Source organism: Prosopis cineraria, unplaced genomic scaffold (genome assembly GCF_029017545.1).
Source record: "Prosopis cineraria cultivar Desert tree isolate PC_DT_omini unplaced genomic scaffold, ASM2901754v1 PC13, whole genome shotgun sequence".
Lineage (NCBI taxonomy): Eukaryota > Viridiplantae > Streptophyta > Magnoliopsida > Fabales > Fabaceae > Prosopis > Prosopis cineraria.
Window position 1 is genome coordinate 2,402,232 of NW_026555344.1, and position 14,547 is coordinate 2,416,778.

General features: G+C 33.6%; 1 protein-coding gene and 1 pseudogene across 1 annotated transcript; both read left to right on the forward strand.

The window, feature by feature from the left end:
- The first annotated feature begins 2,793 nt into the window (after positions 1 to 2,793).
- On the forward strand, positions 2,794 to 5,145 carry LOC129291750 (uncharacterized). Its single transcript, XM_054929273.1, has 3 exons — positions 2,794 to 2,979; positions 3,491 to 3,850; positions 4,701 to 5,145. Exons 2-3 carry the CDS (start codon positions 3,522 to 3,524, stop codon positions 4,708 to 4,710), a joined length of 339 nt encoding a protein of 112 aa, XP_054785248.1. The 5' UTR covers positions 2,794 to 2,979; positions 3,491 to 3,521; the 3' UTR covers positions 4,711 to 5,145.
- A 3,704-nt stretch (positions 5,146 to 8,849) lies between these two features.
- Positions 8,850 to 14,193, forward strand: LOC129291751 (cyclic nucleotide-gated ion channel 1-like; annotated as a pseudogene).
- Positions 14,194 to 14,547: the final 354 nt, after the last annotated feature.

Sequence of the window (14,547 nt, forward strand, 5' to 3'; positions counted from 1 at the left end):
TTAATCCTATCTTTTCTATTAAACAACCCTATAATAAATATAAAATTATTATCAATAGGGGCACTTTTAAAAAAGATAATAATTATATTTTAAAAGACTAAAAATGTCTTATATTTTTAAACATTTAACTCTTTAAAAAAAAAATCTTGCATTTTTGAAGAGAGAGTAATACTAAATATAATTTAAGGTTTTAGATATTAAGCTTATAGTTTAATGATAAATTTGTCATTTAACCTTATTGGATAAAGGGGCAAAAATACCCACAAAATAATCAGTGACGAGCACCTAGTATCCTAAAATAATTAAAAGGGCAAAAATATCCATAACGTTATATGGATGGGTGCAAAAGTAACCAGACTACTAACTTTGACTTAACATCGTTAACTTTGACTGTTAAATGTTGACGATGCATGCCACGTGTCAGTCTTTACTGACATGGACTAAAAAAGAGAGCAAAAATACCCACGAAGTCATTAGTCAGGAGCAAAAATACCCATAATGTTATCAGGATTGGTGCAAAAGTAATCAATACATTCAATTCTTTAAATGTTAACTGTTTAGTTGACACCTAAGCAGAAGTTAACTATTTTTTACTGATGTAGACAAAAAATATTTCAAAAAAAATTTTTATGAATATTGATCGATCATTATATGAGTACATATAATGTTACTTCAATAGGTGCAATAGTGACCAATCTGTTAAAATCAATGCCATACGTTTTCTTTCTATCACCATATATCTCATCCCCTTTCTTTCTCCCTATCCACTCATTTTTCTTGTATGTAAAACTTGAGATTTAATATAGTGAGATAGGTTGTTCAAAATCAAAAATCAAAACTGAGCACATCTAACTTAAGAACATTGTCACAACCTTAAGCAATTGCATTCACGATAGATTCACAATTTTTAAATGATTTTCGCCACTGTTGTAAAAAAAATAATTTAATTTGATATTTAGTCAAAATGATATTTTCTCACATAATATTCATACAATAACCAATTAACTTTCAGAAAATTTCATCTAGGAATATTTTTTATCTACATCAGTAAAAAAATAGTCAACTTTTGCTTGGATGTTAGCTAAATAGTCAATATTTAAGGGATTAGATGTGTTAATCACTTTTACACCAATTTTGATAACGTTATGGGTCTTTTTACTCCTGGCCAATGACTTTGTAGGTATTTTTATCATTTTTTTAGTCCACATCAGCAAAGACTGATATGCGTCATGCTCAGTAAGCATTTAACGGTCGAAGTTAACGGTGTTAAGTCAAAGTTAACGGTCTGATTACTTTTGCACTCATCTATATAACGTTATGGATATTTTTATATTTTTCATCACTTTAGAATACTGATGCCCGTTGTCGACTACTTTATGAGTATTTTTACTGTTTTACCCAAGTTTATTTTATAACACAAAAAGCAGGAATAGAGTGCTTATTGCATCAAAGGAATTAAATCACTTTTGGAAATGTCCCAATTCGTACTTCAGCTATTGGTGATTGTTGTTGTTTTTTTGTGATTAATAAACTTTGTTTGTTTGGTCGGGAAAAAAAAAAATCATACTTCAGGTTGACAAAAGCAATTTAGGAATTAATTCGTACTTCATTTTACGTAATGTGGCTTTTATTATTATTATTATTTTTATTCTGCCTTCGGCTGAGCCGAACTTCTTACCCCTTTATTTTGAGTCTTACTATTTATAAGAATCACAACTCACATCTTTTTTTTTTTTTTTGTCTTATTAATTTTTAATCTCTCTTATATTTTATTGGAATGCAATTTCTTTTCTTCTCTTAATGTGAAGATAGATTTTTTCTTGGATAATGTACAAGGTAAATAAGAAAGAGTGACAAATAAATTTCACTCAAATAACCAAATGAAGAAATAGAACCATAAAATGAAATAATCATTTTGAAGTTTTCAGAGACTTATTTAACATTAATTTTTTTACAAAATAAATATAATGCCTTCAAAGATAAATAATAACTTTAGAATAACAAATGACTATTTTCATTCAGTGAGTAGCTAAAATAATATAAGAAATGATTAATTTTATTTTTCAATGTTATTTTATAAGTGTTGAATCCTAAAAGTAAATGACAATTTAAGAGTACTAAATGATTACTTTTATTAAGGGAGTACTTAAAATTGTGTGGGAAATTATTACTTTCATTTCTTAACACTTGTTAAATGAAAGTGGGAAATGGAAATAGTCCTTAAAGACTTCAAAATGTTATATAAATCTTTAAGAACTTTTAAAATAATTTTCTTATGTTTATTTCATGAAAAAAATTAATGTCAAATAAGTCCTTATGTACTTCAAAATAATTATCTTATTTGTTAGTCCTATTTTATTATTTGTTTATTTGAATTAGATTTAAAATTCATACTCATTTTGTTAGTCCTATAGATAATATGCGTGCGTGTGTAATTATGTTAAGATCAATATGTTAAAATATGTTTTTACATGTTACTTCTTTTGTTTAATTTACTTTTTAATTATTTAGCTGAAAATTTGAAAAAATGAGTGCAAGAAGATAAATAAAATGAGAATGAACAAAAATGAAAATATATCAAATCTCTAAAAGCATAAATCAGATCTTGGTAAAAAAAAAAATCTTACTGCTTAATATAAAAGTTTTTTAACACTATTTGATATATAGGATTTTATTATAAAAAAGAAAATGAATAATTATATAAAAAATTATAGGTATAAATTAACAAAATAAATTTTATTATTTGAGTAATTAATTTTGCTATTAATTTTCGGCTAACGCCGAATCCATCCTAAAGTTAATTATAACCCCAATAAAAACACATTCTCGGGAGTCGCTTGATCCATTTCTCTTCCTCGACGAACAAACACTCCACGCTTCGTTGGCCGCCGTCCACCGTTGTCAGCCCTGCGTGGTTATACTCTGGCAAGCACTGAAGAGGGTTCTAACCCTTAGGGCTTTTTCTACTTCCAAAATCTGGTGAGATTGATTTATTCAATTTGGCTTTGAATCTAGATTTGAATTTGTTCCGGGCGTGGCTGTTCTGGATTTGCTTTAATCTGGCTTTGAATCTGGTCGTGTAATCTTTCGAACATTGACGCTTTTGAATTTGAAAATATTTACATCTTAATTGTTTTTTTCCACTCGTTTTTGCTTGAATGGGGTGTAATTGGCTATTATACTATACGTCTTCCCTCTTCATCTTGATTACTAGCGACTTGTATAATTTTGATTGTCTTATTTTGCAATGATGGATTTGTTGTATATTGGCATTCTGTTTATTTTTAATCTTCTTATATTATCATCAAGTTTGGAAAATTTTCAAGGTATTTGTAATGCATGATCTTGTAACTTAGCTCGAGTTGTGTCGGAGTATCTGGAACAAAAATTGAAGGGTCTATACCAATTATGCATATTTCAAAAGAGTGTAGTATAGGTCAGCCTATGGATTTTTTGTTTTTATTTTGATTATCCGGTTCTTGATAACAAGGTTACTCAATTGCACGGAGTTTTCCCTAGATATGAGCTCAATTGTACGGCATGTATCACGCCTTCTAAGACAGCCACTTAGGACTGTGGAGCCGCTTAGTAACGGGTGCCATCAGCTGCAGCAGCTTCAGCAATGCAGGGGAATACGAGTGATGGTTCTAAATGGGGACTTGGACAAGGCACTGACACTTATGCAGCGCACGATGCAATCAAGTGGGATGGAGCGCATGATAAAACAGGTACAGAGACACCATATCAAGAACTCTGAGAAGCGTGTTTTGGCCCGGAAGAGATTGGAGCAAAAAATTCGATCACAGGACCTTGCTCGCAAACTTAAGGCCATTCTGCTCAAGAAAGTCAGGTAATTAGACGCTTATATCAAATAGACAAATACTTGTCTCAGAAATAACATTATGGCATAATGTAATGTATCACCTCGACTCGGGAATTGCCTTCTTCCGTATTGTTGTTAAGCAATCCTTAAATATATGATTTTGGCATAGATCCTGGTGGGGTTCAAAAGATTTTATTAAACAATGATATCTTGTTTACTATAATCTAAAATTTTCCCCGGTTATAAAATGTCAACAATAGAATACCATACATATTTTTTTAATGATATTTTAGTTATTGTTTCCTTAGAGACAATAAATTGAATAACAAAGATATCTTAATCATGTTGCTTCATTTTTTTCTGCAATTTGGTTAAACTGGGAAATAATTCTGCCCCAGGTTATGTGCCCATGAAAATTGTATGCTTTCATTTGTTACTATTCGAACCAGTTAATTCTGGTTTTGAAAATGATGATAATCTCATTCGAAGCTGGAACTGCGTGGTTAAGATACTAGGGATATCTTTCAAACTACTGATAAATTTTGACTTAAAAAAAAAATTAGATATTGAAGTGGAAGCATTCAGCTTCTTGCGCCGCTTCTTAATTTATACTTTGGTCAAAATTTACGGAGGTTTGCCTGGTTGTTATTCTTTGAATTCTGAATAATGGAAATTAGGATAACATTAAGTGGCATAGAGAATGCATATATATGAACTTTACTGGTTGCTTTTGTGAATATCTCATTTTATTTTCATTCCTTTTGTTTAAAATGGTTTTCTCATATGATCTTTGTGGTTTTCATAAATGTTAAGTATGTATTCTACTTCCATTTCTATGTATATTTCTGCATTCTTATTTTCTGTCGGAACTTGGCAGGGGTCTGTGAGAAAGATGTACGGCTATTTTGAAAAAAATGATGGTTACTGTAAGTTGCAGTCATTTTATTGCCGGCCCTAGCTTTTCCTCTTTTGGGTTATTCTGGTTATGTTGAATTCGAGCAATCATATGGCTAAATAAAAGCCATTTTCATGTACTTCGATGTTTGGTATGTTATAGTTATTGGACCTTAGATGCATGACTGATGGCTTTAATATTATTAACTATATTCATTCTGCGATGCGGCAAAGCAGTAGCATTTTGTTTTAGTCAAGCCTGGAATTGGGTGGAAATGCATGCGGAATTGGGTGGAAATGCATGCCAAGACTAAAGATCGCTAATATCTGATGGGAATCATCATAGTTCATATGTATTCAGTATCTGGAAACAAATTCTCAATGCTCAAGCAAATCTTTTTTGAAGCTAGCCCTATGTTTATCTTGAATCTCCCACTAGGCTGCGGCTCTGTATGAGGAAACAATCAGCCTTGTTGCTCTCTTTAAGGTTGTGTTTGGTTGAAGCAGGAGGGAAGGATTTTTAATGATTTTTTGTTTGGTTCAAGAGAAGGGAAGGGGTTTTAATGATTAATTTATTATTATGTCCTTGCATGGAAAGATTTTATTTTTATTTTTTACTGTCTCTTATATACATCTATTTCATATCTAAACACAAATTGCATAATTTCTAAAAAAATTACCCTATTCTTAATTTATTTTTTATATATGTATTAAAAAATTGATATGTGTTTTTGTTTAAAAAAATTATATAAATTCATATTAAAAAATGATATATTTTTAGAAGAGAAGCATAAACACCCCATGTGAGAGAGCAATTGCAGCCCAGCGAAACATTGAGAATTCTTGCCCAGAATTGGTAACCATAGTAGGAGCATAATCACTAGGACTTGAAAGGACAGCAAAAACTCCAGCCACAGGAAGGACGTGAACGAGTAGATGGAGTGGTTGAACACTGGGAGAAAGCTAACTTACGTAGCATCAATGGGTGTCTTGGATCTTGGTAGCAACGGAGAGGAAAATTCCGGCTACAATAGTGGCGGAGATGAGGGGCATTAGAAGGCTGTGCAAGGCAGGCAAGGGACCTAGGGAGAGGGAACAATGATGGAGGAAGAGAGCCAAGAAGCAATGGTGGAAGAGGGAGAGATCAGAGAACGTTGAAGGAGGTGATCGACTTTTTTTTTTTTGTTTTTAATTACACTCAGTCATGGAATATGGCAAAATTATTGAGGGTAGATTAGTTAATAAATTTGGCTCCTCTTCAAAAACCCCCAACTTAAGGGGGACCAAAATAAGAGGAAGGACGGGGAAATTTTTGGCTCTCCTCACTTCTAAATATCTCAACCAAATGAAGAGAGGGACATTTCCCAACCAAACATATCCTAAGTGCAAGGTCAGCTGATGTCACCAATTCATAGTTGCTTCTGAATCATCATTAAAGTCTGACACAACTTCTGCAAATTCAATTATAGACTTAACACCTTGAGCCTTGGACTTGACAGTTTTAACCATGACATTTATGCAGCAGCAAATCCTTCGGCAATTTCCACAAGTTTTTCAATAAACTTGTCTATACTAGCAGCAAATGGATATTTTCCTTGCGTCTTCTTGCTTTTATGCCAACTCTCAAAGTGGCCAATTGTCGCTTCTTCATATTTTGGTTGACAGACATCGATCGAGTGGCATCATGAATGTTATCATTATTCAAAAAATATTTTTATGGAATACTCTTTCTGCTAACAATCTTTTTCAAATATTATTGACAGGATAACAAGAATAGTAAAGAAATGTTTTGACTCTGTAGTTCCTAAAGCTTGCATTTTTCTGAATAGATATAAACAAATGAAATAATTGCATTACTTAATTAGACGTATGGTAAAAGAAGACAAGAACACAGCTCTGTAAAAAGTTGGAGAATCTTGTGTGCTTAGATGTAATCATCCAAACATCATTATTTCCAACTGAAATATTCTTATTCAGATCAACCTATTCAATTTCACTTGTTTTTCATGTATATTGTTATGCTCGATTTTAAGCCTCCTTGTGATTGACTTGATGTGTGATTTCACCTTTTTAGGAAACTTGGCCTCTAACTTTTATCCCAACAATTTGAGTGTTTCATATTTAAAATCGTCCAGTTTCAACCTTTTATGTTTAAAACAATTTCTTCTTCTAGCAAACATGTTAGTTTTTCAAATTATCCATCACTTCCATCCCTATGAAAAGTCAAAGAAGTATGTAGAGGCTGGAATAATTGAAGAGTTTGAGGCACTGTTATTGTTGTGGGAGGAGGTAGTTCTTAGAAGGACTGAGGTTGGACGATTTAAAAATGACATTTTCAAACAGTTGGGCAAAAGTTGAAGGTTAATTTGATGAAATTGGATTAAAATTAAACTTGTAAATATTTATATCAAACTTGTAAATTATATAAAATTAGTTACAATTAGATACTAAAGAAATTTCACACAGAACTTTAATATCAGAAAAAGTCTCTTAAAACCTCACTGTTATTATCACATTTGGCTAAATCAAATTGTTATTTTTTTATTTTAGAAAGATTTATCTATCATTCTCTCTTGTTTTTACACTAGTTCAATTTCTATTTTGTTATACTAACAAGGCCTAGGATAATATTATTTTATACGATACAAAATTTGATATTTGAGAAGGGAGTTGTGATTTCTTTTTCTTCCTGCATGTAAAATGTTAATTAAGGCCAACTCGGCCCTACAGGGCCAACCTTTCAAGGGTCAGGGTCTAAACAGGCTGACCCTTTTAAATTAATTATATTTTAAGGTTCTATTTTTATCAGCTCGGCCTTAACCTAAGGCTTAAGGCCAGCCCTCAGGGCCTTGGCTCTATTTATTTTTTTAATTTTTAATTTAAAAATTTTTCTAGTTAAAATAATTAAAAAAAAAATAAAATCAATTCACTTAACAAAAATTTTAAGTTTAATAAAAAAATAACATTTTTAAAATTAACTCCGACATCCATTACACGTCGGTAGCATCATCAGTTAAATTTTGATTATTTTTATCATCATCAATATCAATATAATTTAATCATTTCCTTGTGGATCCTCATCAATGGCAAATATGTTAACCTTTTCATGTCTTCCTTTTTCATCCTCATTATTTGCAATAAATAATAAACCAAAATTATAATTTCAAGTTATTTAAAGAATGCAAAAATATTCAAAGTAAACAAATAATAACGTGCGTGTCTACTGTCTAAACTAGAGAGTGAGTGATGTGGTGTCTTCTTTTTTTATATATATTTTTATATTTTTTAAAATATATTAGGGCTTAAAAGGATTAACCCCGACCCTAAAGGGCTGGTTTTTTTTTTAGACTTAAAAGGGCTATTTTTTTTTTGAGCTCAATTTACCTTTTTAAAGACCGAAGTGGCGACTCGGCCCTTAATTTTTTTAGGCTTAAAAAGGCTGGTTTATAGGATCGACCCTAATTAAAAGCTCTACCTACTTGCACTTGAGATTTTTGATGTCTCTTTAATAAGGAAATATTTATTTGAAATGAGATGTATTCTTGGAAGATCACAGCCACTGATATTTGATTTTTTGTTTTTGATTTTGGGATATAAAGAGAGTGGGCACAGCCCATTGCATACTACCCGTTACACTAGCGGGGATAAAGATCCCACAGCGTTATTAATCACAAGACCCCAATGTACCCAAAAAAAAAAAATCACAAGACCCCTGACGTACTGAGGAGCAATGTCAAGATAAATAGCCCAATGAAAATTTTTTAATAAAATCAACATAAATTATATAAATAATAAATTAATTTCCCAAAAATATTATAATTTTATTAAAATTTTTAAAAATTTTTAAGTCAATAAATTTTAAAATAAAAAAAATATTTTATCCGTTATTAAAAATAATAAGCCTAAATTTATTTATTATTTTTTTTATTTAAAAAATTTATTTGTCATTATTTCTATTTTTTTAACTTTATTTTGCACCTCAATTCAAGACATCTAAATATTCAAATTCAAAGAAAACATTGCCAGGAAACTTAAACCGGTGTGACGTTATCATGTTACGGATTTGATTTTGAAAGCTTTAGTCAATGACGTTTGCATTTTCATTGGCCGTTGTCTCACTTCGGAGGAAGAAGGACGTCTTTGACTGTTCTCACAGCGTTGGCTCGGTCTCCTTCTCCTTCTCCGTCTCCTTTATCTCTGTCCCTCCAAAAGTTGCCATCAGTTTCCTCGCAAGGCTTGCTGCATGTAGCTCTTGTGCTCTCTGCATTCCCTCCCGTTTGGTTCCCCAGAAAGGGCGGGAAAAGAGAATTCACTTGGGAAAGAATACGCTACCCTATTCATTCATTCCCGCCATATGTAAGGTTTGTTTGCCATTCCTTTTCCTAGTGCAAACTTGTAATCCGTTTTCTAGTTTGATCTTTTCTGCAAGTTGTTAACTTTCTTAGAGACAAAGAGCAGCGCCATGTTTATTTTATTATCCTTTGTCTTGGTTTGTTTCTGTTTTCTTTTGTGAAGTGATCATGCTTGAATTGCTGGTGACTGCCACCTCTCCGTTTGAGAAAAGTGGAAGTCGAATCCTTTAGGTTGAATGAACAACATAAGCTTGTTTATTCTTAACCCTGTCTGCCAGCTTACCTGATGCTGAATTGCTGAGCTTCCTATATTCATTCTGATGATTCTAGCTTCTCTTTGACTCTACCGTTTTATTTGATCAATCTCAATTCCATGAGTTTCCGGTCCTATATTGTTATTTGATTTTTTTTCTGCCATAAGCGGGTGTGGGGAAGGGTGATGATTTCTTGACTTTTATGCGCTAACTTGATAATTTAATATTTAATGCAAGTCATCCATATATTGTCATCAAATTGTCTGTCTTTTGTGGACTAACTCGGAAGTTTCCGCGGAGAGAGTTCTAACTTGAATTTGGCCTTTGCAGATTTCAGTCTTTTGGTTGACCTCGGCGAAGTGTCTCTCTGTATTAAGCTAATTTTTTCTCCCTGGTTTGGGAGGTAGTTTAATCATGAATACAAAGGGACCTATATTTGTGAGGTTAGTTTCCTCTAGCTTCATTCTCCCATGAATTGCTACATATTAATTTTATTGAGATTGATTCTTGATGTTAATAAATTTGATGTACGCAGCACCTAGTCGATTGATTGCAGACTCGATCTTCTTCTTCTTCTTTTCTGATATTTTAAGAAAGTTGAAATTCACTGAGGCTAACATGCGTCATTCATAGGTTAGACTACTGATAGGAGATGTTCATCAATTGGATTCATCTTTGACATGTCTAGGTCTACTTGTTATCCACGTGGTGCATCTACAATGGATATACCTTTCAATATTTTTGGCTAACACATGCTTGATAGTTGCTTGACGCTGCTTACTAAGATAAGTTTACATATCCTATGCAGGTTTGATTATTGGAGTTCAGTCTCATCATCTACTGAGCAGGAAAACTCTGGCCATAATGGATATCAGGGAAGAAAACTGAGACCAAGCGTGAGCGCTGTCTTAGATAGTATCAAAAGAAGACTTGAGAATGGGTCTGATAAGATAAAAAACTTGAAAAATCCTCAACTGTTCATCCGACAAGTGATAGACCGCCCAAGACATTGGCTCCTAGAAGCAAAATTCTTGATCCGCAAGGGTCGTTCCTCCAGAAATGGAACAAAATATTTGTGATCACATCTGTGATGGCTGTCTCTGTGGATCCACTGTTCTTTTACATCCCAGCGATTGTAGACTCAGACAAAATGCCTTAAGTTGGATGGAAACTTGGAGATTATTGCTTGTGTTCTTCGTACATTCTTTGATCTTTTCTACATTCTTCGCATAATCTTTCAGTTTCAAACTGGATTTATTGCTCCCTCTTCTCGGGTATTTGGAAGGGGCGAGCTGGTTAATGATCCTCGGGCTATCAAGAAACGATACTTATCTTCATACTTTATCATTGATGTTCTATCAATTGTTCCACTTCCTCAGGTATCTCCCTCTTCTGCTTATCTCCAAAGTACTTCCTTATACTATAGATACAAAGAGAAAATAATGAAGAAAATGTCAAGAGTTCTTGATACTCTGGCAGGCCATTTTGAATATACTATATAGCAGAAACGGTTACACGGAAAACAAATGAATGAATGACACGTACAAATACACAGAAAATAAGACACGTAGCCCTAAACAATAACCTGTACAAAACTAAAATAATTACAAATAGTAACATAGTAAATGTTATGTCTTAACTACTATAAAGCACGGAAACTGTAAAAATAGAACATATGTTGGACATTTGGATTAAACATGATATGGCTGTTCAAATTTTATCATGTTGGTATTTGTTGCTTTGCTGTCTCCCTTGTCTGTTTATGTCAATGACCGAATGTTAATGGGAATATTCAGCGGGAGGCATAGAATGAATTTAATATCCTAGAAAAAAGAGCAGAAAAGCATCCATTGAAGAAGTTCGATGTGAGGGCCACCTTAGACTAGTTCAGGTGGCAAGAGTGGGGTGGGGTCTGGATAATAGTGAAGAGCTCGAACCCTCTTGATGTAATAAAAAAAAATTCTTTTTTTTTTTTTGGGCATAATATGATGTTATTTTAACACTTTGAAATGTATGATTGATTATCCAGGGGTTGTTTTATTTATCATTCCAAAACTGAAGAAATCAGTTCCATTTGCGGGGAAGGGACTTGTTGACGTATATGGTCTTGGTCCAGTATGTGCCAAGAGTCTTGCGCATTTACCCATTATTCAAAGAAGTAACAAGAACTTCTGGCATACTCACAGAGACAGCATGGGCTGGAGCTGCTTTTAATCTTTTTCTGTATATGCTGGCAAGTCATGTAAGCTAATTTATCACTTTCATTATAAACTTATCCATGTTCCTAGAAGTCATTCTTAGATTATTCGATAACGAAGCAAATTTGACATACCAGTCGGCTGGAGCTTTTTGGTACCTGTTTTCGGTGGAATCAGAGATTCGGTGCTGGCGCAAAGCATTGAAAAATACAGAATATAGTGATAACAAGTATCTGAGTTGTGATAACCACAATGCAAATGTTATTTCACGTCTCACTGATTATTGTGCTGTCGTTGATCCTTCTGACATTACCAACTCAACAACCTTCAATTTTGGAATATATACCGATGCTCTAAAATCTGGTGTGGTAGAATCAACAACAGATTTTCCTCAGAAGTTCTTCTACTGCTTCTGGTGGGGCTTGCGCAATTTAAGGTATGTGAATGATATTCTGTGTTCTTTCATTTCCTATGCAAGGTTCATATTTAATGACCTTTGAAACCTTTATGTCTTTATAATGTTGTTCCGTTAGTCTGTATTTGTATGGATATTTATTCGGTTTTGCCTTCTGTTTTTTAAGTTCTTTTGGACAGAACCTTGCGACAAGTATTTATGTGGCGGAGATAATTTTTGCTATCTGCATTGCTGTCTTTGGATTAGTTCTGTTCTCGTTGCTTATTGGAAACATGCAGGTAATAAACTAATGAATCTAGTCAAATACAATTACCTTATACCAAGAAATGTGTCAAACATGGTTGTTTTTCTTTGAAACGTTCCTGCTTCATGGCTTCAAATTCAGACTGGCATTTTGTTAAGGGGGCTTATATGTGGCTCTCTTGGTGTTTAAATTTTATAAGAATTGATTTGACTTTGTGATGGTAGAAATTTATAATAGGAAATGGGAAGCATTTTAAACCTTAATTGGGCAAAATCGGCTCGGGCCAGCCACATTTTCCATGCCTTCCCTTCAAAAACCAGTTTTTATCTTTCTGGGCGTTATAAATTTGGCTAATTTAAACCTCTTCATTCAAAGAATTCATGAATTGTGCCAAATTTATTTGCAGAAATATCTGCAATCTACAACGGTTAGAGTTGAGGAGATGAGAGTCAAAGGAGAAGATGCAGAGCAATGGATGTCCCACCGTATGCTTCCTGAGAACTTGAGGGAAAGAATTAGACGGTACGAACATTACAAATGGCAAGAAAATCGGGGTGTTGAAGAAGAAGCATTAATTTGCAACCTTCCTAAAGATCTCAGAAGGGACATAAAGCGTCATCTTTGCTTGGCTTTACTTAAAAAAGTGGGTGTCATCAATGGTCACTTATTGTTCTCTTTTACGGATATTTGCTTGTTTTTAGTTTTTGTCAAAGGATAGATTTAAAAGTGTAATGAACGTTTTGTTTCTTCTTGACTTAGGTGCCAATATTTGAGAAAATGGATGAACAATTGTTGGATGCATTGTGTGATAGATTGAAGCCAGTTCTTTATACAGAGAAGAGTCACATTGTTCGTGAAGGAGATCCGGTCGATGAAATGCTGTTTATTATGCGAGGAAAGCTCGCTACCATGACAACAAATGGAGGAAGGACTGGTTTCTTTAACGCCTCCGTTCTTCAAGCTGGTGATTTCTGTGGAGAAGAGCTTCTAACGTGGGCTTTGGACCCCAATTCCTCTTCAAATCTTCCCATTTCAACAAGAACAGTGGATCCATTTCAGAAGTTGAAGCTTTTGCTCTCATGCCTGATGACTTGAAGCTTGTTGCTTCTCAGTTTCGACGACTTCATAGCAAGCAGCTCCAGCACACTTTAGGCAAGGCTTGATAAAAAATCATCTTTTTTTTTTTTTCTTGGGTGGAATAATGCTGAATAATAGGAGATAATGTGCATATTTTTTGGGGCTCAGAGATGAATTTGGTTAGAGCATGGTTGGACTAAGAAAATCAGAGAAGGGAAAGGAATGATAGGATGGATTTGGATATTAAAAAAAAAAAAAATGTTTCCTTTCATTCACACTTGTTGACCCGAACAACACCTTCAAATTTTCTTCCACCGATTCTACTTTGCTTCATGTGAGAAAGATAGAACTATGATAGACTGAAAGGCATTAGGCCCAGGCAAAATACCCAAAAAAAAAAAAAATCATTGTATAATTATTTAATGTTCTTTTTTTTTTTTGCAGGTTTTATTCGTTGCAATGGAAGACATGGGCTGCCTGTTTCATACAAGCAGCTTGGCGTCGCTACTGCAGAAAGAAGATTGAGAGGTCGTTACGTGAAGCCGAAGAAGGACTAAAAGATGCTTTGGCAAATGAGAATGGAGCATCATCAACACCAAGTCTCGGTGCCACCATTTATGCATCAAGGTTTGCTGCCAATGCCTTACGAAACTTGCGACAAAACAGCGAACACAAGAACAGAATGGCACAGAGATTGCTGCCTCTGCTGCCTCAGAAGCCAACTGAGCCTGATTTTACTTCTCAAAGTCACTAGCCAAACCTGTATGTCAGTCCATGTGCATTTGTGACTATCCTCCAGGAATAATGTTTCATGGTTTCTCTTTTCACTTTAAAAAGCTGAAACTTTTTGTGCAAATTCTGTTAGTTTTGAAATCTGCTACCACAATCTTATCACCTTGATCAGTTGACGAGGAAATAATAATTTCATTCTTTTTATTAACATCTATGTCGGACTGTGTTTTGGCCTTCTGGTATTCAATACGATTCCCTCTTTTCCTTTTTTCTTAATTCACATGAAATATCACGTTACCACTTAAGGTAATCGACATAAATCAGGCTGTCTCAGACACAAACACAAACAATATCTATGCGTGGCATGATCGTTTGTTTATGTCTTCTTCTTTTTTTTTTTCCGTTTTGGGGTAATCATTTGTCTATGTTATTAGCTAGTTTGGTTGGTAGACTTAAGGTCTTGATGCTTTGCTATTTTTCTTTTTGTCATTCTTGTAATTAATGACTAATAATTATTCTTTTCAATGCTGATTTAATGACATATGGTTTTCAGAATGA